General features: G+C 50.9%; 1 protein-coding gene and 1 long non-coding RNA gene across 8 annotated transcripts in view; one reads left to right on the forward strand and one right to left on the reverse strand.

Moving 5' to 3' along the window:
• The window catches only part of DLGAP4 (DLG associated protein 4), an 85,044-nt gene that overhangs the window by 42,735 nt on the left and 16,121 nt on the right, over positions 1-26,188 (reverse strand). The window contains exon 1 of one of the 6 annotated variants that reach the window (XM_042931043.1): positions 21,448-22,263. The exons of 3 other annotated variants lie outside the window; for them this stretch is intronic. In XM_042931043.1, coding sequence (XP_042786977.1) covers positions 21,448-21,478 — 31 coding nt within the window. In that variant the 5' untranslated portion in view covers positions 21,479-22,263. Of the gene's footprint in view, positions 1-6,403; positions 6,600-21,447; positions 22,264-26,188 lie in introns of those variants that run through there. 2 more of the 6 variants (XM_042931041.1, XM_042931042.1) reach the window with 2 other exon arrangements.
• On the forward strand, positions 6,682-23,922 carry LOC122215592. Of its 2 annotated transcripts, none has more exons than XR_006200468.1 (5): positions 6,682-6,771; positions 7,161-7,303; positions 9,285-9,434; positions 15,765-16,006; positions 23,680-23,922. It is a non-coding gene; the product is annotated as an uncharacterized LOC122215592 (long non-coding RNA). The 2 variants fall into 2 exon arrangements; XR_006200467.1 differs by lacking the exon at positions 23,680-23,922 and adding an exon at positions 20,790-21,127.

Genomic DNA, 26,188 nt, shown 5'->3' on the forward strand with positions numbered 1-26,188 from the left:
TATTTGACAGTTGGGCACACTGAGGCTCAAGGAAGAATGATTTACTCCTGATTCTGAGTTGGAATCTAATGCCCAGGACCAGGGCCTTGGGCTTTTAGGTGAGCCCCGCCACACCCACCCCGCCCCCACCCCCCACCCTCCCCCACTACAGGAACACAGTCTGTTGTGAAGTAAAGCCTTGAGTAAGTCTGCTTGAAGTTGGGCAATGAGGCCGTGGTAATAAGAGCTCAATAAACCCTAAGGAATGGGTATCAGAAATTGAAAATAACCATTCCTAAAAGCTGGCAGAGAAAGCAAGCAAGCAGCACTTCCAGCAACATTTTCCAGTGAGGGCGTATTACAAGTACATATTTAAAAGAATCATTACTGAATGAGTCCTGGCCAGGTGCTACTTTGTTCCAGACATAGGCCTGGGAGGGGAGATAATTATCACTGACGTTTTATAGAGGAGGGAATAGGCTTCTTACTTTGAAGAATGGCAGTGCAGAAAAGCTCTGCTCTGTGAGGCCAAGGTACCAGGTTCTAGACTCAACACTGGATGTGGTGGGCATCGGACCTGAACCTTTACGGGCCTTGGTTTCCCCAGCTGTCAACTAAGTGGATTGACCTAGAATGGGGGTCACAAGTTCAAATGTCTATAGGAGATTGGTTATCTAACTCCTCTGGTCCACAGCTGCTTGTGGAGACCTGGGTGAGAGAAGTCAGAAATCTGGACTTAAAAGATAATAATAATAAAACCTTCAAATGTTGAAGTGGAGTTAGTTCATTCAAAGTTTTAAAAAACACAGTACAGTACCTGCCTGCCACCTAGTGTAGCCGGTGGCACACGTGACTATGTGGACTTTGTGACTGCTGGAGCAGCTGTCCTCAGACCTTGCTTTTTCTGGAGCTCTAGCCCCTCTCCCCCAGCTCTCAGGAAGGCTGTCTGTGAGGGCCTCCCCCTTGGAAAGGAAGGAGGCCCTTGGGAACCTTGAAATTAAGGCAGCCAGGAGGTACTTGTGCTGGCATCTCCAGTCTGGCTCGGTGAAAACAGAGAAAGCCCCTTCTGGTGGGCAGACCGGGTCTGGTTCCAGGCTCTTGGCACCAGGGCACAGGTGGTGGGTGAGCCCTGCCCGGAGTACAGATGGCCAACCCCCTTCATGGGCCTGGAGTGGCTGCCTGGGAGGGACCTGCTTGGTGGCAACTCCCCTCCCTCTACCACCGGAGACAGCTGCTCCTCAGAAGCACTGTTTGCACCCCAGCTAAGGTCAAGGGTGTGAGAGGGTTCTGTCCTGACATGTCCAGGCCTGAGGGGCTGGAGGAAGGGTTAAGGGGCTAGAGGCAGTCCAGTGCCGTCCAGATGGACCCAGAGTTCAGGTCAGCTGGGTCTCTGGGCCGGAAGACTTCATGTGCTCCGGGGCATCTCTCCTGGCTGAGGGTGGCCGTGAGCTGGCCCAGCATGAGGCACTTTAACTTCTCAGCTCATCACCTCACCAGGCCTACCATTCCCGTTTCAAAGAGGAAAAAAGGGAAGCTCAGAAGAAGTGAGCAGCGCAAGGTCACATGGCCAGTGAGTGGGAAAGCCAGGATCTGTGCTCAGCCTTTTTGATTCCAGAGCCAGTGCTCGTGGCTACAACTTCACCACACAGCCCAGGGCTGGAGTTCGGCGCCACCTAGCAGGGCCTGGCTGAGATCCTGGCCAGGCCAATTCCCCAGTCAGGACCTAGACAGGCTCCCATTTCCTGGATCCTCAAGCGGGGTGTGACCATTTCCTGAGTGGGCTAGAAGGTGGCAGCCTCTGGCTCTGCTAGCCATGGGGGGCAGAGGCCTGGCGCACCCTGGACCAGAACCCCCAGCACATGGAAGGAGAAGGTACACCCCAACCCCTGCCTGTGACCACTGCTGCCAGCGGCCCCCTTCCTCAGGCCCTTCTCCAGATGTGTGGTCCCAGATGCTCTGGCCCTCTCACCACAGATACCAGAAACCTTCACATGGGCTTCCCAGTCACCTAGGACTTCCCCAGCTTGGCTCCTACAGTTTCAAAGTGAAGCTCAGAGAGGTGAGGCCGCCTTTCCCAGATCACACAGCCGGTCAAAGGGGTGCTGGGATTAGAAATGAGGATGTGGAGCCTCCAAACTCCAACATCCTAGGAGATAGTAATGCCAGTAATTTTCAAACCAGGCTCTGAGGGCCCACAAGGGGAACTGAGGAAGGCTTTTGGACTTTCATCCCACCCTAGGTTCCTCAGAGCAGCTCCCGTTTTCCTTTTTTTGTTCTCCATCTGGAATTCCCACACAGTATCTGGAGACCCACCCCACTACTGCAACCTCCTCACAGTACAAACAAGGAAACTGAGGATCAGAAAGGCACATGTGCTGAGCATCAAGTGGTAGAGCAGGGACCCCCTGTCCGGGGCTCTAAGTGTGGATGTGTTCCCTCTTCTCCCCAGACTGAGAAAGGAAGATGCCTTCACATTCCCAGCCTGGAGACCACCCGCTCCAGGCATTCAGGGAGGCAGCCACCTGTGTGGAGCCCTATACCTCCTTCAGCCTCTGACCAGGGGACCCCAAATGGCATGCCGTTTCCAAAATCCATTTCCACCATTACTGCAACAGTATCCAGTGAGCAACCTGTCGGGCAACATTCACTCTTTGCCATTCTTTTTTTTTTTTTTTTTTTTTTTTAAGATTTTAAAAAAGCTCTATACCTGGCATGGGGCTGAAACTTAAAGTCACACGCTCCACTGACTGAGCCAGTCAGGCGCCCCACCCCTTGTCCATGCTGTGTTGGAATCTGCCACAAACATCATCTTGTCGTCTTACTTATCCTCCGAGACCTGCCTGCAGAGTCAGCTCTGCCAACAGCTATGCTCAGAGGCTCCTGCCCTACCCCCCAGGACACCTATGACCACCACCCCTGGGAGTCTGAGCTTTAAAGAGATGCCAGTTTCCAAGCTGCAGTTATTGAATCATGACTTTCCTGTTGTATCTCAAAGTTATAACTGTTGGTAGAGGGTGCTGCTGAGTAGACGATATTCAGAGTTACAGGGCTGCTGTTGCCCCACTTCAGTGTAAAAACCTGATGTAACAGCCTCTTGTCTGGCCTGGTGGGGAGTGGGGAGCCAGGGTGGAGAATCCAAGGTTTGGCTTTTCAAATACGGTCTCTAGCATGTGAAACTCACTGTTGCCTTTCCAAGGTCTCAGGGGCCCAGTCCGGGAAGTACTACTTAGAAAATGCCTTAAAAAAAAAAACCAAACACCCTCACTTCTGGAGGGCTGACTTCAAACCCTGGTGATGGGTCACAGAAGCCTGGCTTTTTACAGGCTGTCACAGGCCCCCGTGTCCTGTGTGTAGAGCCAGACACTGCTGCTCTGCGCACCTGGATTGTTGGCCTCTTTCATCATTCTGAATGACCAAGAGGATCCCAGAATAGAAAAAAGGTGTTAACAGGCTCATTCACTGTGACAGGTGGCATATCAGGTGACAGAATCAGAGCCAGGAACCCTGGGCAGCTGAGAGATGGGATGAAACAGTACAGAACTGAATGGGGAAAACCTTGAGTTCAGGTCAGGTCAGCACTGGCAATGTTGCCTGCCCTGGTGCCAGAGACCTAAGAAGGGAGAGGGCCTAGTCCTCAGAGCTTATATTAAGATTTTGATCCCAAGTTAGACACTTACGTAAGAAAGCAGCACATGTGGAAAAATGCCTTAGCGACTCCAGCTGACCACAGACACGGTGTGAGGCTGCACTAACAGAGAAAGGACCAGGGCGGGGTGCAGCCCCACTGAACTCCGGATAACATTGTGGGTAATGTTGGCAATTCTGGACAAGGGGCACTGACCAAATGGAACCCGATGAGAAAAAGGCAACCTGTGTGCGGAGAATTCCCACTGTGACAAATCCATCCTGTTATGACAAATGGTTATTTTACAGCAGGGAAGCCACACATTGGGTCCCGGCAGTAGGATCCAGGATGAGTAAGTCCTTGTCCTGAAGAAACTCGCACTAAAATGCCGAGGTGGCAAAGAAATGCCTCCTGGGCGTAGCCACATGGAACACTGCCACATGGAGCACTGCGTGAGAAAGCCAGGGACTGACTGAACAAGAGTGCTGTGACTGATTAGTGATGTCTGTCAAAGATATGCCACAAGTGGGGTATGATACACGTGCACCATGAGTCATGTCTAGTTCAACGTGAGGGAGAGCTGGGAGAGACTGGGATAGTGGTCTGGAAAAGAAAGCCAATTCAGAAAAGTGTGGCTACGATCTCCAAATATCTAGAAGACTGTCACACATATATGTGCTCCAGGTTATCACGCTACAAGCAGAGTGGAGACAGGAAGGTGAGGTTGTTGAGGGGAAACATGTCGCATTATAAGGAGGCACTTTCTAAAGGGCAGAGCTGCCCAGGAGGGTTCAGCTAGGCTACACACAGGCATGATGGCTGCTGGGAGAAGACACAAGCCCTCGTGGGTGTGACCTTTCAGATTCCATCCAAGCCTGAGATATTTGTCCTCTCTTTGCCCTCCTATTTCACACCCACTTCTGGATGTGACATCAGACAGCATTTGTGTGTGTGTGTGTGTGTGACATTCATACCTCAAACTTTTTTTGTTTTGTTTTGTTTTTTGCATCCAGAGAATCGTTATCAATAAGCAAAAAAGACACAGGAGAATGTTCATTCAGCCTAGCTACAAGGGAAATGATGTGAGGACTAACACCAGGGCCTTGGCACAGATGGGGCTTAAAACGCCTTCCTCTGGGAAAACTAGCAGCACAGAGGCCCTACCTGAGATGATAAACCCATCCTCAGGAAAGGAGATTGGCCCACACTTGCCACCCCTCCCCCGCGACATATCTGCTTCTGAGCTACGAGAGCAGCTGTGCACTAGGAGTCTGAGCGTGTGAGCGCTGGCTCTGCACTCACTCACCGCACCACTTAGGCTCCTGGGCCTCAGTTTCTCTCATCCATAAAATGTCAACAACACGGACTTGCCCTGCCCACTGCCCTGGGATGGCTGTGAGGGGGTCTGGAGTAGATAGGTGGGAAAGGGCTTGATGGAGTCCCACATAGCTGTTGCCCAATCCCAGCCCCACCAAGGCACTCCTCAGGCCAAGGGCTGGGGCAGGAAGATTCAGTGCCCTGAGGACCCACAGCCGTCCACCCTCTCCATGCCACACCTGCATCACCATCTGATAGTTTTGGGTGGTGACCACTCTCTCTGCACCCTCTTTAAGCCAACACAGGTCACAGCTTAATTATTCAGCTTCCGGGCCTTTGCACTGGCTGCTCCCTGCCTGCAACACCCTACCTCCTCCCTCGTTCTGCCTCCTCCTCCAGATCTCAGCTCCAGCATTACTCCCTCCAAGAAGCCTTCCCTGACGGGCTCCAGCTCCATCCTGGCTCCCTTGCTGGGTCAACGTCCCATGTTTAGATGTGCTACTGGCCCTCGCCACCACACTGTTTTATAGGCCTGTTTGCTTTTCTGCTTCTCCCTTTAGACCCTGAGCCCCCTGAAGGCAGTGACTATGTGGTTTCCATCCCTGTAACCTCAACTTCAGCCCAGAAAAGGTGCCCAGGCAAATGTCTGCTGACACTTAGGAGGTAGGACCCTGCTTCTGACTTTACCCCAAAACTACTACAGACCTTCAGGGCCTTCCCCCTGGAAGAAGACTGTGAGGACACAGCAAGTAGAGAAAAATCTGTAAGAAGTGACTTGGCAAGCAGGAGACAGAGGCGCTGGGACAAGTCGTGACTACAGCGTGACTACAAGTCCTCCTCACGCCCCCACAGCCCTCCCTACTCGATTTTTCTCCCAACCACCTCTGAAGGCACAATATGGTAACATTTGGGAAGATCTCTTTGAAAGAACACCTACCCAAGTGAAGGTCACCCACCCTGCCCACAGAACCCTGCCCCCACAATGGCAGTGTAAGAAGTAGGTGAATATTAGTGGCTGATACTCATAATTACCAGTAGTATTTATTGTCTGCTCAGGAATCGGTGGCTACTGCAGTGGCCCAGTCACTGTCCGAGGTCCTTACACCTGCATCTTATATTTGATCCCAACGAGGAGATGTTCTCACCATCTCCCCTTGTGCTGCTGAAGAAATGGAGGCTCAGAGAGGTTGAGGGACCTGCTCAGCGTCACATGGCAAATCATGTGTTATCTGTTAAGTGAGTGCAAACCCTACAGGTTTCAATCTCCAGAACCCAAACTTCACAGCATCCAGTATGACAAGTAGTAAAAACACAACTTCATGACAAGCCAGATAGCCACACAAAATCCTACAAAGCTTAGAAGCCGCTGTAGAAACACAAGTTCGGTCTTCTCCTGCTGCTGGTAGAGTCTCACTAGAGCGCACCTCCACAAAGACCTCAAGCCCAAACCAGCACCCAAGGGCTGAAGAAAGTGGACTTTACCTTGACAGCTTCTACCCCTCTGGGAGCTACTGTGCCTCGATGTTTTTGCAAGCATACTCATCACACCTCCCCAGGCTTTGCGCTGTCCTGCCAGACCCTTTTCCACTCTCACAAAGAGACCTGTGACATCACCTGCCCCTGAAACAGTCCCTTCCCCTGCCAGGATTGCTGCACATCTGTAAAAGCTGGGGAGCATACTACGTTGGAAATGGCACAGGTTGCACTGAGTGTGCTACTTCTCGTTGACTGGTAGTACCCGCCTGTGTTAAGAAGGATTCTGACGCTGTGTCCGGGCTCAGTGGGAACACTGGGATTGACTGATGCTGACCGCCATGGGCCTAGTATGGGAAGTAACTGCAAAGAGCAAGGTATTTGTTGTCCCTGGGCCAGATGATCACCACAGAAATGCTCTATTCCCATGATGCAGAATCACTGTCCTTGACTCCCCACTGAAAACCTTAACCCCTCATCCTCCCCTGTAGGACCATCAACAACAGAGTTTCTTGGGCAATGTTTAAAATTCAGTAAGATAGGAAAGCAACTATTTGTTTCACAGTCTCCTCACCCTCAAAAGACTGACCAATAAGGAACCCTCAACAGCTGCAATTTGTGAGGGTGGCTGGTTTTCAGCCCCATGTGGTCACTTAAGTGCTGAATGACCTCGGGCCAGTCACTTCTAAGTCTCTGCTTCTTCTGTAAAATGGGGATCAGGAGCCCGATTTGCCTTGCCTTTAACCACATTTGAACACGGTGCTAGGATCCTCAAGACTGCACAAGGAAGTCCATTATCTGTCTCACCGATTTTGGGATGTCCACATGACAGAAGTATTTGTCCCATTTCTCAGAGGAGGAAGCTGAGGCTGACAGAGGTGGACAGACTTGGCCCAAATCCCACAGCAAGTAAGTAGTTAAGGAACTGTGCCTGGGTCCTTTAATTAAATCCACAGCCTTCCCCGTCCTATTATTCTACCTCCACAGGGGGGCTGTGGCTAGGCTCCATGCAGCCACCATGGGCTTTGGAACCAAGGCCACCTGTGTGGAGAAAGCCCTCCCAGGAGATGATCAGTCTTTTAACAACTATGCTAGAACATGAGCACATAAAACTGTGAGTTGCAGTGTGCATTAACTGGGAGAATTAATCACCACCCAAAGACTTAATTATTCAGAGATATTACCCCCTTTCCAATACATTCTCTTAAAATGGGCCTGTGAATGAGGCCCCCAGAGTGGTTGAATTCAGAGACAAAGTAGAATGGTGGTTGCCGCCAGGGGCTGGGTGGACGGAGGAATGGACAGCGGTTGTTTAAGGCGTGAAGAATTTCAGTTTTGCAAGATGAAAAGAGTTCTGGAGAAGAATGGTGGTAAAATAATGTGAGTGTACTTAATGACACTGAACTGTACACTTAAAAATAGGGAAGATGGTAAATTGTTATGTGCATTTTATCCCAATTTTTTAAAAAGGGGAGGCTAGTGAGGAGTCTACTGAGGAATTCTCTACCAATAAGCCCCAAATATCAACTTGCTGTTTTACACCCCAAATCCAAAAGTCACAAAGTAAAATATTTAAAACACTTATGACATGAGGGGCACCTGGGTGGCTCCATTGGTTGGGTGTCTGACTTTGGCTCAGGTCATGATCTCACGGTTTGTGAGTTCAAGCCCTGCGTCGGGCTCTGTGCTGACAGCTCAGAGTCTGGAGCCTGCTTTGGATTCTGTGTCTCCCTCTCTCTCTCTGCCCCTCCCCGACTTGTGCTCTGTCTCTGTCTCTCAAAAATAAATAAATAAATGTAAAAAAAAATTAAAAAAAACTTATAACATGAATGTTTAAAATTTCAACTTTGAGTTAAATGTGTTTGTGAGAAGGGGCTGATCTATAATCTGCCTACAATCTCCTTCCTGACATTCAAGAAAGGGAAATAAAAAGAAAGAATTCAGGGGGGCACTTCAGTTGGTTGAGCATCCGATTCTTGATTTTGGGTCAGGTCACGATCCCACAAGCCTGGGATGGAGCCCTGCATCGCCACAGAGGCTGCTTAAGATACTCTCTCTCTCTCTTTCTCTCTCTCTCCCTCCCTCCCTCTGCTCCTGCCCTGCGCCCATGCACACTTCTCTCTTTAAAAAAAAAAAAAAAAAAAGAATGAACTATAAATAACATTGTAGAAAATAAGGGAAAAAAGGTCATTCTAATCTCATCACCTGGACACAATTACTATTATGGCATTCCATACCAAAACTTTTCAAGTTTATTTATTTTGAGAGAGAGAGAGAGTGGGTAGACACAGATGAAGGGTAGAGAGAGAAGGAGAGAGAGAATCCCAAGCAGGCTCCATGCTGTCAGCGCAGGGCCAGATGCAGAGCTTGAACTTATGAACCGAACCGTGAGATCATGACCTGAGCTGAAATAAAGAGTTGGATGCTCAACCAACTGAGCCACTCAGGAGCCCCATACGACACTTTTTAACTGTGATCATTTTAGAGTTGCAACCTTGCTAAAAATAGAAACTTCTGCTTTGGCCTTCTCACACAGAAGTAGTGTGGTAGAATAAAAAGAACAGTGCACCAAAACTTCAAATCTTGGGGCGCCTGGGTGGCTCAGTCGGTTGAGCGTCCGACTTCGCTCAGGTCATTATCTCAGACTCCATGAGTTCGAGCCCCGCATCAGGCTCTGTGATGACAGCTCAGAGCCTGGAGCCTGCTTCAGACTGTGTCTCCCTCTCTCTCTGCCCCTCCCCTGCTCATGCTCTGTCTCTCTCTGTCTCAAAAATCAAGAAAAACATTAAAAAATAAATTAAAAAAATTAAAAAAACCTTCAAATCTTGATTAAGCTGTGTGACTTTGGGCAAGTCACTTAACCTTTCTGTTGTATTACCTCTAAAAACAGCAATAACTGCAACCTGCAACAAGCTGCCAACAGAAGCGACAAAACCTGTGAACCATGAGGTGGTATGTGAAAGGAAATTAGCAATAAATAGGGAGTGCTGAAGAACCCTTTTCTTGAGGACTTAGGATCAGTATGAAAACCAATCAGAAGGTCAGTATTTGGGAGTTCTGATGTTAATTTAAAAAAACAAAAACAACAACACCTCTTGATTCACTGACACTCTGGCTCCTACAGGGCAAGAAAGCTGTTTGCTTCAGAGCAAACAAGGTCACGGAGACTGATGAGGCCCTGCCTGACCTTGCAGACCATTCCAGATATAACAGAACCTCTCCCTGTTCCCTCAATATGCTAAACACTTTCTACCTGAGGGTCCTGAGCCCTGCTGTTCCCAATCTGCCCCTGACTTCCTCTTTCCCACTGGTCACCTCACTTTCCCTGACATGCCCTCCCCATCCTCAGTTCCCTCTTAGCACCTATTTGTTTCCTTCAAGGCTCTTTATCACAAGCAGAGAGTATCTTGTATATTTGTCACCTTCTTGGATGGGGACTCCAAGCTGAATGGAAGCTCCTTGAGGAAAGAGACCAAGTCTGAACTGTTCCCTACCCTCCTCTGGCTCACCCCTGGCACTCTGAGCACAAGAATGGCTGACTCTTTAGAAAGAGAGGGGGTGGTTGTTTGGAGGTTGGCTTGTGAGGAGGGAGGAATTGGCTGGGATGAACCCAAACCCTCTTCTAATGAGTGTCTCCATACACTTGTTATGCGCACCCCCTTTGTGGAAACTGCTGGGGCAGCAGTAGCAGAGGCAGCCTGCTGTTACAGGTGCTGTCAGCCAAGTTCCACTCTTCCTATGCTACCCCAGGCCAAACTGTCCCCAGGCAGGCAGACACCTGTGGACTGCTACCACACCCCTGTGCAGGGCAACACCGTATCATGAAGCGCACGAAGCCTGGGAAGGCAAGAAAGTTCCAGGAGAAGCTGGAACTATCATATCTATTCACACCACACTCAATATAGGTCCCAGCAGGAAACTGGTTCAAGGAGTGATGACCCTTCAGAGACAAACCCTGGCTCTGAGTGCCTAGTTGACTCTGATGGCCCTCAGCAGGCATTCTAGCTTGATCTCAGCTCTCCTGGCCCTGGGCAGCCAACCCCTGCCATTCCTCCCTGATCCCCTGCCATTCCTCCCTGATTCCCTTCCCCTCCCCTACCCACAGCACCCCCAGACCCCAGGGTATCTTCCTCTCAAAATCTCCACCACCTGGATCCTACCCAGCTTTTGAGGTTTTGAAGGTCACCCTCTCTCTAAAGCCTGCCTCAATTCACTCGAGTCCCCATCAGAGCGCTGCACTTGGCAGACAAAACTTGATATCCCTCCAAACACCACATCTAGTCCACCTACATCTTTCCAGGCACGGGACATGGACAGTCTTTAGCTATTTCAAGTCTTCTCTCTCCCCCTGGGTATCAATAACAGCAGCAGCTAACATTTTTTAAGTGGTTCCTCTGTACCAGATACTGTGCTCAGTGCTTTACACACATTCTTTCTCTTGTCCACATGCTGAGACTAATGCCAGGTAATATTATCATCTCTATTTTGCAAATGAAAAAACTGAGGTCTAGAAAGGTTAAGCAACTTGCCCAAGGTCTCACAGCTCTTGGTGGCAGCCCAGGATCTAAACTCCAGCAGTATGTCACTAGAGCCAGGATCTTAACTACAGGTCTGTGAGACTTCTGGGGTGTGGGCTTCTCCCCCAGTGCCTGGCTCAGCCTTAACAGTTAGGCCTACCTGATCACCTACCATGTGCTCGGCGTGAGCCCTCAGGGAGTGGACTTGAACCAAAATGGCTTTGTGCCTGGGGACCCTGTGATTGTGCAGAGAAGAGAAGTACACTGAAATTGTTATTTGTTGAGCAACAAAATTGATACCATATCTGCTCTGGCAAGGCTGAGAATTTTCTTAGAAAAAGCACAGGAACTTAAGAACCCAGCTAATCTTTGAAACATACAGGCCAACCAAATCAGGTGTTAAGATACTCCCTAGCTTCCAAGGGATCAAAACTGATTCAACTGAACGGCAGAGCTAGAAAGAGCTCCTCCTGCCAAGAAACAAATGGGGAATCTGAAACCCAGAGGGGAGAGGATCTTGCCTAAAGTTACCTAAACACTCGGGAGAAGCCATGGCTCCTGCTCCCCCAACCTCTGTCCTTTCCAAGTTCTAGAGACTGGGACTAGAACCAGGGTAGAAAGGCTTTCAGGCCATCTCGGTCCTTAAGAAGCTGCCAGGAGTTGAGGTAAATACCTGCCCCAAAGTGACCAAAAGTTTAAAAGTCTTCACAGTAGAGACAGGGCCCTAGCTCTTACCTTCAGGGAGAATGGGACTGTTCTGTGGAAGCTGGATTTGGGAAGCCAGGATTTCTTTCCCAGGCCAGCATAAGCTCAGCTCAGCCCTGCTCCAGGACGGGAGTTTAAAAGGTAGTAGCTCCTCACCTGGGGCCACACCCGGGTGAGGCTCTCACCAGGAAACTCGTCGGACTAGCCGTCTCCCAGACAGCACAGGCCAGAACGCCACTGCCTGTCTGTAGCCTGGCGCCTCTCCCAGCTGGACCCTGCTGCCCCCCCCCCCCCCCCCCAGGGCCTCCAGAGCAAGAGGGAGAAAAGGCCTGCTCTCCTCCTGTAAGGCCAGCTCAGCCTGGGTCCCCCAGGGCCAGTCCCAGCCTGGGCTGGGTCTGAATGAAAGCAGCTGCTTCCTGCTTTGCCTTTTTCTTTCACTTTGGGTTTTAACCCCAAAGTGAAACTAAAGACTGGGACGATGTGGGAAAGACGGTGAGGGTTAAGGCCTGGGAGGGCTGAACACCTGGGTTCTAATCCCAATAAGGCTGCCCACTCACTGGGACACCTGGGAGGAGACCAACTCCAGGCCTCAGTTTTCCCATTGATAAAATGGGAGGAAGGAACTAGGCTGGTGATTTTAAACTAGTCATTTTAAACTGGAAAAATTATAGAACTTCCCCTTCTTCATCCTACCACTGCTGAAGGCTGAAAGGGAGTGGCAGAAATGCCCTGTGGGGGACTCTAAAGGACCTTCCTGTTGGCTCAGAGGAGGCAAAACTGGCAGCAGCGTGGGGACCCTCCTGGTCTCCCTGATTACCTCTTCCTCACCTGTCACCCAATCACCTTCATCCTGAGCAGGCCCTGGAGTTCCAGCATCCTGGGGCAAATCAAATTCATCCTAGGCATGAGCCTGACTCTGTCCTGGCATAGCAATTGGAGACACCCACCAACAGCTGCCCCAGCCATCTATTAAGACTGACGGTAGCCCACTCAGGACTGGTCCAAACATCAGACTCAGTGACTCCAGGGTGCCTGGCACAGTGTCTAGCTAAGACCACTATAATCTGTTTTATGGGGTTTCCCCACTGGCTGGTTTACCAAATTTTCCCACTAGCCTCGTGACATGAGAAAGGTATGGATGAGCCTCCCCATTTTTCAGATGAAGAAAATTGAGGGTCAGAGAAGGGCAGGGACATAGTGGCCAAGCCTGCACCGGTATTTGGGAGCTCAGTAAATATTTGCTGAATAAATGAGTTCACTGGCCCAGCAGCTGCCAAGCAGGTGCAGCCCAAGCCAGAGAAACACAGGAAGGAGGATACAGTGTGGGAGGGAGGATGCTTCTCCCTGGAGACCAAGTCATAAACAGGTCCCAAGGTACCTACAACAGAATTCCCTCCACCCAATCTTGGCCCCATCTTGTCACCCCTCCAGCCCATTTCTTCCCTTCATTTCTCACTTCCTTCCATCAGCACCTTACTCTGGAAATACCTCATTGGCTGAGGACTACTGGGTGACACTGGCCAACCCCCTTCCCCTGTCTGGGCTGAACTGGAAAAGTCTGTTCTCAACCAAAGAAATGAATTTGAATCCAGGGGAGGTAGAGTGCTTTTTAAAAAATACACATTTTCAGAATGCAAAAGAAGGTAATTCAAAAACATCTAGCAGGGGCACCTGTGTGGCTCAGTTGGCTAAGCGTGCAACTTCAGCTCAGGTCATGATCTCATGGTTCATGAGTTCAAGCTCTGCATCAGGCTCTGTGCTGACAGCTCAGAGCCTGGAGCCTACTTTGAATTCTGTGTCTCCCTCTCTCTCTGCCCCTCCTGCACTCACACTCGTGCATTCTCTGTCTCTCAAAAGTAAATAAACATTAAAAAAACTTTTTTAAAAACATCTAGCAAAATTTTAGGTGCATAGACTCTTTGCAACAACAATTTCACTTGCAGGAATGGTTCCCACAGCTCCACAGGCATACATGCAGGCATACATACGTGTGGGGAAGGGTGCTCGCTGCAGCAATGCTCACAGCAGCAACACTGGAAACAACCTAAATGTCCTTGAGCAGAGGACTGGACAAACAGCTGGTGGTCCATCCACTGACAGACTGTCACATGGTCATGGAAAAGGAGGCCATGGACCTGTGTACATCTACAACATAGTTAGACTTGCGTGAAGACAAAGCACAAAACAGCAGGCTGTAGGCAGAGAATATGCCACCATTTGTGTAATAAAAAAGGATGCTATTGACATAGCTGCCCATATATGAAGAGTATTTCTGGAAGGAAACATCAAGACTGTTCCCAGTGATCACTGAGGAGTGGAGGTGGGAGAGACCCTAATTTTTCATTGGGCACTTTTTTCTACAAAGTTTGAAAGTTTAGCCACATACACAAATTGCTTTTTCAATAAGAATGTAATTTCTACACATAAAAATAACTCTAGCAAAATGCACCCAAAGAAACCTCTTGTATGTCTCAGGGCCCAGGCATCTGGATTTTGAGGCCTAGCCTCTACTGGTCTAGCCTTGTAGAACAGGTGGTCAGCCTGACAGTAGATGGAGGCAGCCTGGACATCATAGGGCTCTGGGCAGGGGGAAAATGTCAGACTCATAAAAAACTTGGTCTTAAGGCATAGGGAAGATGTGAATATGGCTTGACTGTGGAACAGGTTCAGCTAAGAGAGAGCTCCTACAGGGAGCAATAGGGAAATTATTATGTAAGGCTGGTAAGATGGGAAGAGGAAGGATTATTTCTTTCAAAATGGGATCCTAGCAAGTCCCTTCCTCTCTAATGCTTGGTTCCCACTCATGAGACCTGAGGGGGCTGGGCCAGAGTCCTTTCTAGGCATGAAATTCTAGGATCTGCCTTTATTTCATCTCATTTAATATTAAAGGAGGCAAGGGAGGGTCCCCAGCTCAGCACATGGCCATAGGGCTCCACACCTGTGCAGACTGTAATCAAATATTTGGAAGCTGGAGAAAATTCAGGCCAGGATGTTGAGTATAGCAGCCCTCGGGCAACTCCCCCACCCCTTGTCCCCCAGGAGAAGGAGCAGATGGCCTTCTGCTGAGATGCCCTTCCTCACCTTCTTGTTAATTAAGTCATGACAAGACCTCTTTTGTCACTTTTGAAGTTCAGTTTGCAGAAATGTGCTGCCTTGGCTTGCTTTTCCACAATGCTCTAGGCTCAGGGCTCACAGACTACAACAATCTAGATCTAAGCCACAAGCCCAAATTACAGGGGTCTGCAGTGGAAAGAGTCCAGGGTGCGGGTCAGTGCTGGGGTAAATCCTGGCTAGACCTCAGTGATACTGTGCACTCTGGGAGGTGAGTGACTAAGTCTCTTAAGACTGCTCTGCTTGCCACTGTAGTGACAAGGCCAGCTCGCTGCCTGGCACTCAGCAGGCACTTAAATATTTGTTGAATGAATGAACAGCTCAGCCAGTGAATCCCAGAGTAACCTTGGTCAAGTCACTTTCTGGAAAACAAGGAGAACAAGAATAGTAATGACCTCCCAGAGGTGTATAAGATCTACTGAGATAAAGTGGATGAAAGTACTTTGCAAATCAAAAATAGGCTAAACAAATATTAAGGATCCAGAACCAACACATGGAAAACAAAATAAAAAGAATGAATATATGTATGGATGGTCAAATTTGTGAGAAACCATGGGGCAAATGGTAAAGCATTAATCAAATGAATTACTACAATTGAAAGCGACAGTACAGGCTGCTTGCTCTAGTCCACTGTTCCAATGTCTGAGTATTTTCTCACAAGAGGCTGTGTCTATTCAGAAGCAGAACAAAAATCCCTCATCAAAACCTTTGTCTAGATTTTGGTATGAAAAAGATGGGTGCAGTTACAATCATATCTTGCATATAGTTGGGCTCAGAGAACATTTGCCAAAGTAGACTGGCATATGGGTCCTGGGGGTGTTTACCTCCCAGGGAGGCAAAGAAGAAGGGGAGTGAGCAGAGCACAGAGGATGTTGCTCTGCCTCATGACCCAAGGTCCAGCTCAGGGGGACACACAGAGGAGGAGAATGATTGGCCAAGCCATCAGTTTCCTAGCTGTGCAGTGGGGCCAACCCGTTGCTGCCTCCCATGGAAGCCGCTCGGTAAGTACCAGTTCCCTTCTCCTTCTCTCTGCCCAGGAAGTATCCTTGGCTGCAGCCTGCGAAATGGGAACTGGGCTCCATCACCTGGCTCTCCAGTGTCAAGAGCAACTTGGGACAAGTCCCCTCCTGTCTTTGTGGGTGGCTGATTCCTCTGGCTGGGCCAGGGAACACCCTCTCTAGTGGCAGCTGGCTGAGAATCCCAATGAACCCAGTCATGGACGAGCCACCGTTGGACTAGACACATATGAAGTCCAACTCTGGAGGCTGCTCACAGCCTGGTGAGTAAAACTGATGATGTGAAGGCCCCTCACTTCCCTGACTCTCCTACCTTGAAGAAATTCTAAACTGGCACCAGCCCCGACTTTCCAGATCTTTAGAGAGTAAGGGCTTATAGGCTTTAGGGGATGTATTTGTGTGCCCCCAATTCAACAGGCAAGAAGACTCAGATTCCTGGAACCCTGATGGTAAGAGTCTCTTTTCCAAGAAGCAGAGCTGAACTGTGGTAAGAGTCAGAATATGCAGTCAGCCCTGTCTGAGCCCCATTTTCCTTATCTGTAAAAGGAGGTCAGTAAGTCCCTTTGCCTCCAGCTTGGTGTAAGGATTTTCGACAGCACCCATGGAGGCCCTGGCACAGAGCCTGGCACACTGCAGCTATATAAGCAATTTGCTCAGATTGTTATTTCCTCCCCCAAAGCAGCAACACCCAAAATCTTTCCCCCTGGGCCATCAAACCCCCAGACAGGCTCTCTTGAGAGAGCACGACACCCCCTGCTACCCTATATGTCCTTTCCCATCCCATGGGCTCCACCCAAACCTCACCCTCTTCTTTCAGCTGAATGCTTGCAATGCTTCCTCCCTGTCATCATTTTCATTCATTCCAATTCATTCAGCCTGATTCACCTTCTTGGCGGAGGGGGGGGAGGGGGGAAGTTGTGCTACCCCTGTTCTAAAATCTTCCATGGCTCCCCAAAGCCTCTGCTTTTCAGCTGATTTCCAATGTTGCCTACAACTTCCTGGCCCCTTCCAGATTTTTCATCCAGAGCCCTGATGCATCAGCAAAACTGGTCTACTCACCCTTTCCCTAAATACATGCTTACCTTCCAGCCTCCGCACCTCTGCCTTTGCACAAACCATTCGCTAGAATGTCAGCCCCACCCTCTGTCTCTGCAAATCCAGCCCCCTTCAAGAGGGCTCTTGTTTCCTCTGGCACACACTCACTTCTTCCTTCCCAAACAATGCTTTTCTTCAGCAGACGCTTAATTACAGACTGTCACACAGTCTCTCATAATTGTAGGCCTTGTCTCCCTTGTCAGACCATAAGTTCCCAAGTGCAGAGGCCCTGTCTGTTCTTTCCCAGCCTCTCAGAGCCCAGCCCAGGGCTGGGAGGACAGGGCCCTGGTCAGAAAGTGCTTTCCAAGCCCATCTGGCTCCAGGCTGAGCCAAGTCTAGCTCCACTTGGGACCATTTCTCCCCCTTTTGTCCTATGAGGAAACTTAACTGCCCAAACCAAACCTCAGTGTTCCCACTCTCCACCGGGTGACCTAGGCCAGCAATACACAGAAATGGTGACCTAGGTGGGCAGGCAGGGCCATGGTTCTTGTCCAGCCCCGGCATGGTCTTATTTTGGGATCCTAGGCACATCCCTGTCCTTACCCTTACCTGGGCCTGCTTCTTTGCTGAGAAACAAGAAACAATCTTTTAGCTGTAGAATATGGATATTATTTGTCTTTAAGATAGCCTTGGTTCCCAGGAGTGGGTGGGTGAGGAACCAGCTGATTCCAACACAGGTGGAGGGAGGAGAGGCAGCCACAGCCAGGACTGGGAAATCCAGGAATCTGAGAGGTGATGAGACTGCACACCTCATCAACCTCATTAAATTCCTGTTGATGACAGGATTGCGTTCCTGTCTAAGTGTTCAATTCCACAGCCCTCACCCTGGCCAGGTCTGACAGTGTCTGCTGCCAGGGCTAAGCAAGGGAAGGGTAACTTGCTTCTGGAAACAACAAATCCTGCCCAAAACAAAGATGAGGAGGAGCCAGTTTCCTCACCTGTAAAATGAGGATAATAATGGTATCTGCGTCATAGGATTGCTGCAATAATACGGTGAGATGATGCCACAAACCATTTAACACAGTCCCTGGCACCTGGTAAATGGCACTGTAGCATCAAGTTCCTTATTCTCAAGGGGCCTTTACCACAGAAGTTCTTATCCTCACAGCAACCTGTGAGGAAGGGGTTTCCATCCCAACATGACAGAAGAAAACTGAGGTACAAAAACTTGATCAATCCAAGGTCACGCAGTGGGGGACAAGCCAAGCTGTGAAACAAACCCAGGAAACGCTCAGTTCAGCTTTTCCCAGAGTGCAGCCCACAGGCTCTCAGCATCAGAGCAGCATCAGGTTTGAACAGCTGACTCCTGCCCCTACACCTGCCAAAGGAGACTCTCTGGGGAACCCAAACTTTATAAAGCTAAGAGACCTAAATTTTATATATAAGGAAACTGAGGTGCAGAGAGGTGAAGTGACCACTTTTCAGCAACGGCCACTTTTCTACAAGTATGGACCTGGGACAGAATTCACAGTCTGTTTCAGAGACTTCCTGGAGGAGGTGGCAGCATTTGACAATGTGGGCCTCTACGGGAAGAGAGGGCACCACAGGGAGGGTACAGCAAAAATAAAGGCTTGGGGCAGGTAGGCCAGGCAACAACTGTTCAATGCTGCTCATGCTTCCAGATCCCTGGGAGCCACCGCTGCAGCGGTTCCCTAAAAGCCCAAAGAGAGACGTTCCTGAGCCAATCTGAACTTCTGGGAGGAAAGCCTGCCATGCTGTTGTCTACAACCAGCAAGTCTCTGGCCCTCTGGGTGTGTCTACTTGCTGCTCAGGATGACACAGCCAGGGAAGATGGTGACTCAGTCTCCACCCAGCCTAAAGCTAGTCCTGTTTAAGTTTGAGAAGAGCTCAGGGGCTGAGGAAAAGTCAAGCAAACCCTCCTTGCAGAACAGATACCAGACCCAGAGAAGGAGGCCTGAGGGACAAGCTACGAGGCAGAAGCGATAAATATGGAGCAAAGCTGCGGAAGAAGAAAAGTCAAGAGGGCTAGGCTCAAGCCCACTCTGACACTGCCATGCTGTGGGACCCTGAGCAGGTTCCTGTCCCTCTCTGGGCCCCCTATTCTTCATTCACCTGTGAAGCAGAGAGAACTCCAATGGCTTCTGACTTCCTCCCAGGACTGTTGTGAGAAACAATGGCCAGGAAAGAACCTGACAGATTACACAATGCCTCGCAAAGCAAGTGAGAGATTAAAGGATTACTCCTATTATTTATTACAACAGTCAGGTGCTTTCCTTGTTACCTCAACCTGAACACCAGGGGGAAGGGGGAGGCCTGGGGTGGGTGGGGAGAGGCTGGGTCTCTGTCTTGTTTCCTCAAAGAAAACAGTGACCCAGATATTATTGGGAGATAAAAGTTCACATTTATTAAGTGCCTATGGTGTACTAGGTGTTTTTTAAACATATAATCTCACTTAATCCTCACCACAATGCTGTAGTGTAAATATCTTGAGTCCAGATGAGGAAACTTGAAGCTCAAAGAAAGTAACCTGCCCAAGATTACAGTGAATGAGTGATGGAGACCAATTAAAACCAGGTGTTTATGACTCTAAAACCCACATTAATTCTACTCTCTGAAACAATCTGTATTAAAGGCAAAACATGCCTGGTATAGAGGCCCAACTCAAGCACTGCCTCCTCCTGGAAGCTCTTCTGAACCTTTTGCCCAGACAGGAGCTCTCTTCTATGAAACCCCACAGCACATGGTCAGCACACATCTTGCAGCATTCGACACCTTCTCCCTCTAGTTCTGTGACCAAGCACACCTTTAACAGGTAAGATGAGATGCAGGTGCAAATAGGTGGCCTTTGAGTTACCTTAGAATCCTCAAATGCTGGAGGTGGAAGCACCAAAAAGCCCATGCCATCCAACCCCCTCATTTTTCAGAAAGAAAAATAGAGAGAGAGACACTTGTCTGAAGTCGCACAGCATCTTACCACAGCCAGGAACAGAACCTTGGCATCCTGCCTCACAGAATTTCTTTAGGGATTCTGTGATTTCAGAATCAGCCTTAGGACAAAAGACTATTATTCCCATTTTACAGACAAGGAAACTGAAGCATAGGGGAAAGTGGCCTCCCTGAGAGTAAGATATGGAGACCAGAATCCAGATCCCCTACTTCCAGGCCAAACACCAAGCCCTTCTTCCTCCCCATCACAAGTAGTCTGTATAGTGTGTCAAGCACAGGGCCCAGAGTAAAAAGATCAATGGATGTTGGAAATGGTCATTATACACCAGTGGGCAAGGGACACCAGCCTGACAGTGACCTCTTGAGAGGCAGTGTCATAGAAGAGGACCAGGAGTCCTTGCTCAACCCTCTATAGGTCCCTATAGGTCTCTAAGACAAGAGTGTTACAACAGCTGATCTCATCTGCTCCAAAGTTCTAAGACATCCTAGGCTCCTTGACAGCAGACTCTTGGTGTCTGTGGGGCCGCTCCCACTTGGGGCCTTTGTTCCCCCACTCTGCAGAGAAGCAGGAAAAGCAGCAAAGGCTCACAACTACAAACTGACTCACTTTATTCCCAAGTGCCACTGGCCAAACAGGGCCCACCCTCAAAAAACAATGGGATGGAATATGGAAAATCAAACTGTCTCCCAGCACAGACATCCAGCTATGCACACATGCCTACCTTTGCAAACTGACAAAGAGCAACCAGGAATCAGAGCATAAATAAGGGACGGCTTGCTCCCTGCCCTATTGGAAAGGCAGGCGTAATCCTGAATAATCAGGTGGTAATGGAACGAAGGGTAAAGAACTCTGGGTAAGGAGTCTGGGGCTGGATCCCTGTCCTAGCTCTGCCACGAACTAGCTGTGTACCCTAGGCAAGCTGTTTTCCCTCTGGGGGGGCTCAGTTTAAAGACACAGTGACACTTCACAAATCATGTCTACAGATGTTTCATTGATCTTCACGACAACTCAGTGGGGCTAGCACAGTTATTCCCTTTCTACAGATAGAGAAACTGAGGCTTGGAGTGATCAAAGGTCTCACAGCATGAAGTCGGCAGAATCAAGGCCCAGAGTTCTTAGATCACCAAAAGAAATACTCAAGGGTGGTCAGATCAAGAACAACTCCGCTCTCCCGTCATCCTGAGAGTCTCAGCAAGACTAAGGCAGCACAGTCCCTTGTTCACCTGCCCAGTCTGGTGGCCTGCAAAGTTCTGGCCACAAACCCTACAGCCCAGCTGCCTAGAAGACCGCACCCCCCTGCAAAATTTCATTACTCAAGTTGGCAAGAACGCAGCCCCCACCCCCCCAGCCGGGTCTAAATAAACGCCCAAGTGATATCACATCCTGCCAGCTCCAAAATAGCCCAGGCCTGCCCACAAGCGATCACAAAGTGCCAGGCCATGCAGGACCAAGCCAGTAGGACGTCCAGCCCATGGCACCCTCCACACACTCAAGCAACTCAAAGCAGAAGCCTCAGAGCAGAAGGCCCCCCACTCCCACCTCTGCCAGGAGGCCTGGCCCCTCCCTCCTTGCCCCTTTCTTGGGAGGCCCCAGAGCCTCCTGCCCCAGCGCCAGCCCTAGCCCCAGCACCAACCCCATGGAGCCTCGCCGCGGCCAGCCTGCGGGCGGACTCCGGCCCGACCCGGACACCCCACCACTCACATTGCTTCAAGAGCTCCAGACACAAAGCCATGAGGGCCGGAGGGGGGTCAGAGACCCAGAGACCCGGCAAAGACAGAAAAGGGGAGAGGGAGAGACAAGGGAGCAGAAAGCAGGGAGACAAGGGGCAGAGAAAGCAAAGGGGTCAAGAGCCCTGGGCAAAGGAGCGGGCTCAAAAGGGGGCCTTCAGCACAAGAGCCACTGAGTGGCGAGGCCACCAAGACAGATGCGGGGGCAGAGGCAGGGAGAGCAAAGCGGAGGACCCCAATCCCCAGAATTGGGGGCCACAGAGTCCTGAGAGAGAACAAGGAGAGACAGACACGGAGACAAACCAAGGGATAGCAGGAAGGGGTGAAGTCTGGGAGCTGGGGAGCTTTTGGGGGGTCCAAAGGAGCACCTAAGGGATGTCGGAGGTCCCAGCGTGTTTGGGGGGCACCAAGAGGGAAAACCCCGCGGAAAGGAGGGCTAAGAGGAGGGCAAGACCACAGGGATTTGAGGGTACAGACAGAGGGGAGGACCCCTCCAAAGGATGTGCGGGAATCTCAGAGGGGAGGCGTGGGGGAATGAGGGGGGTGTTCTGAAGGAAAGGCCCCCAAAGATGTGGGGACACCGTGAGGGGGAGTCCCGAGGAACGGGACGCTCAGAAAGGGAGGCTCCGAGGGATGAGCGGAGAGCTTTGAGGGGGACCCGAGATCCGGGCGCGAGGGAGGGGCTGTGAGGCACCGCGAGGGCAGAGACAAAGAGACAGCGAGCCGGGGAGAGACAAAGCGGGCGGAGCGGGGAGACGAGCCCGAAGGCTGGCAGCCGGACAGAAGGACGGAAGCGCGAGCGGGCGGGTGGACGAACGGACGGACAAACGGGGAGGAGGGCGGGGGCAGGGCCGGGCGGGGGCGGCGCCCGTCTCCTCGCGGGGCCGCGGCTGCTCCGGGCGGCGCTGGGCGGGCCCCGGGCGTCCGGGCTGAGGAGGCAGCAGCGACGACGTGGACCGGACAGACGGACGGAGTGACGGACGAGGCTGGCGGCAGCTGCGGCCAGCGGCGGGCACTCACCCTCCTCCCTCACGCGGCCCGGCCCGAGGCTCCGGTTTTGTACGCCCGAGGGGCGGGGCCTCCGGGTTAAAGCCCCGCGCCAGCCCCGCCCCGCCCCGCCCCACGCGTCAGCCGCGCGCGCGCGCGCCTCCCGGGACTCCAGGGGCGGGCGGGGACGCGCGCAGCCCCCTCGGCACGTGGCCCGGCGCGCAAGCGCGCGGCGCGCTCAGCCAGCCCACGCCCAGGCCCACGGACCGTGAGAGCGAGCGCGCGCCCACGTCGGCACGCGCATGCCTGAGCACCGGGGGCTCCGCCCCTCGAGCCGCCCCGCCAAACCGGTTCCAGCTGGAACGGGACGCATGCTCTGTGCCGGGGGAAGAGCCGTGTGAGTTCGCACTAGGTCACTGTGGCGACACCTCGCTGTCACCGGGGGAAACTGAGGGTCACAGCAAGCAGCCTAAGCTGGTCTTCTTAACCCTGCATGGTCAAATTAGACCTCAAGTACTATGGACTCTACGCCCTAAGTGTTTCTAGTTGTCCCCTCCCCTCATCCTCCCTTTGCTGCCCTCATACGGAGTCCTCTAGATTGGGTTCGAATCCCTACTCACCCTTTGGAGGGTTCTGTGACCTTGTATGAGATGCTCTTTCAGTCTCCCTGAGCCTTTGAGTCGTCCTCGGCAAAATAAAACCAGCACACTGTTTCCTGAAGGGCAAAGCACAGTAGGGGCTGCCCGAATCCCTAAATCACTCCCTTCACGTCTCATGGCCCTCCCAGTTCCCCATTCTCTCCTGCGAGGCCCCCACTCCTTGTTTAGTCCTGGTCTTGAGTCGTTTCCTTACAGCCTCACCCTTCTAGGCTGTACCCGTAGAAGGTCTGCCATCCACAGACCTAACTCCTGTTCCCTGACCTGCCTTGCTGGGTGACTTAGGCAAGGCCTTACCCTCTCTGTGCATCTCTTTAATAAATGTAAATTGAGAAAAGAATCTTACTGAATAAGATGAAACAGTGTTTCTGATACCACTGTAGCGATTTTTGTACAGAGGCATAATAACAACAAAAGAAAATGAGGGTTATGGAGCCACCTGGATGCCAAACACTGTGCTAAGTAAGCACTTTGAAAGTATTAGCTTACTTTGTCCTACTCACAGTTGCTATGCTACACCTGTGCTATTCACTTAGCGTTCATTTTCAAATTGATTTACTTAGAAAATTTCTAGAAGCCCCTGAGGAAGAGCCAGGATCAGTCTTGCTCTACCCTGGCCATAGGGAACCTGCTCCTGCTCCTGCTCCAACTCACCAGGCACCCTCCTGCCTCAGGACCTCTTCTCCCTGCCTGGCATACTTCCTCAGCTTCATCCAAGTCTTTGTTTAAACATTTGTTTCTCAATGGGGTCTACCCTAGCTATCCTGTTTCTGCTGCAACAATGCCCTCCCCCAGGCTATTTTCCAATAAACCATACATTTGCATTACTTATGTTTATTATTTTATCTGCTTCCCCCACCCCAACATAATGTACTCTCCTAGAAAGCAGGGGTTTCTGTTTTGTTTACTGTGGTGTCCCTGGTGGCTAGAGCACAGCCTGGCCCACTGTAGGTGATCAATAAACATCTATCCAAAGAAAAAGTGGCTTGATTGCAAGGCTCATGCCCTTAACCACTACTTAGTAGGGGCTCTAAGGTTCCATTTAAGCACCTTAGTCTTTCTTCCTCTGGAATGACCTCTCTACCCCCAAGGGTGTAAGAAATGCCCCTTGTTCAAGAATCTCAATCCTGGGCTTTATGGCCTGTCGACCAGTCCTTAATCCCAGTCACTATTTCCCCCCAGAAGGCTCAATGGGTCTGCCTAAAAACGGGATTTAGAAGGGTGATGATCTGTGCACTGAACACACAGTAGGTACTTGGTTAACCAGGACTGTCCTGGACCAAGGCTTGGTAGAGCCCTGGGAAGAAGCCTGCCTTCTGCTCAGTGTCTCCCGTGCAGAGGTACAGCAACAGGGAATTCTGACCTCTTATCACCACTCCAGGAAAGCCTCCTGGATCCTCTTATTATTCTCTCACCCTATGGCCCCTGCCCAGGCCTCACTGCCTTGCCTGGACCTCCAAACCATCCTGCGCAGCTTGCCACATAATTCTCCCTGAAACTCTTGTAACCATGCCACATCTCTTTACCAGGCCCCCTGGATGGCTCACCCACCCACAGGATAATGGGAAACTCAAGGCTTAGGAGTCAGGCAGACCCAGGTGAGAAATAGCTCCTTGACCTACTAAGTGGGTGACCTTGACTTGACTCACCTTCTCTAGGCTGCAGTTTCTTTGAAAGAGGTCTGCACATGTGTATATGTATGTGAGGTCAAACTGGGTTAACTTAGGAATGTCAGATATGTGTAACTATTCTGGCCACAGCAGACATCACCAATTGATGGTGGTGCCACTCTTCTCTGCTTAACTAAATCTCAGTCCTGGGCTCCAGGGATCAGAGATGACACAGCAGTTGAAGTCTGTTTGCAATCTCTGGACATGATGGTCTTTGAGGTTCCTCTCAGCCTTGACACTCTGGGAACAGGAGTGTCCAATCTGACAGGAGCCTGTAGTATAATAACCAGAGATTGTGGAGGGCTAGGCCTGGCAGATGGCTTCAGGGGGACAAGGCTGACTGGAGGGTTGACTGCTTACTGGAATTTTGTCAGCCTCCCTTCCTCTATCTGTGGAGGAGGGAGTGAATCAGAGGAGAAACTGGGAACGTTCTAGGGGAGACAGCAGGGGACAAAGAAGGGTGTCAGAGGATGACTTGGATGGGAGATATTCAGGCAGGGAGAGGGGTCTCCAAACCCAAGACCCACAACATTGATGGAGAATTTGAGGCACAGGGAGGGGCCAGAACCCACCCAGAGTGACACAGGAGAGAGGAAACTAGAACTCAGGGCTCTGAGCAAGGAGCAAGGGTATATTCCAGGCTAGGAAACTATCCAATTCAGCCGAGAGCTTCAAGTGCTGACAGGAAGTACCTCCAAGCATGTGTATCTGGTGTGTGTGTGTGTGTGTGTGTGTGTGTGTACGTGTGTACACATGCATGTGGAAATGTGCAGGTGCAGAGAATGCAGTTGGTAGGAGCTGGGGGTAGGGTGGTGGGGTGGAGGTGGGGGGGGGTGCCTGGGTGATGCCAAGCCTCCTTTGTGGTTCAGAGGGAGTGGGAGAGACACAGAAGGGGAGGCTAGGGAGGGAAGAGGGCCAGAAACTGGGAGGGGAGGAAGTGGGGGCCATAGGGAGGGAACAGGGCTGAAGGAGGCAAACCAAAGGCTAAGATGAGAAGAAGGGGGTGGAGAGCAGGGGAAACAGGAAGAAAGGGATGGAGAAAGGGAGGGAGGAGAGGAGAATGAGCACTAATGGAAGCTGGGCAGAGGAAGAGAAGAGAGGAAGTAGGAGGAAGAATTTTCTTTGTTCTTTCTTCTCTTTCCCAGAGGGTGAGAGGAGGCAAGAGGGGCCATGACTGAGGGGGTGATGGCACCCCTGTGGCCCCTTCCAGGTAGGTCCTTTGGCTGAGAGGGGCACGTGTATATATAGTCAAGCTGCTGCTTCCCCTCCCATCCTAGCTGGAGTTGACCCTGCCTGCCAGTCACCTGCCAGAGCTATTTCTGGAATGTGGAATCTGGGTCAGAAAGGGGGAGGGAGGGTGAGAGGGGGTGGTGGCAGCGGTACTGGCAGCTGGGAAGCTGGC

The sequence above is a fragment of the Panthera leo genome, chromosome A3 (assembly GCF_018350215.1).
Source record: "Panthera leo isolate Ple1 chromosome A3, P.leo_Ple1_pat1.1, whole genome shotgun sequence".
NCBI classification, from domain to species: domain Eukaryota; kingdom Metazoa; phylum Chordata; class Mammalia; order Carnivora; family Felidae; genus Panthera; species Panthera leo.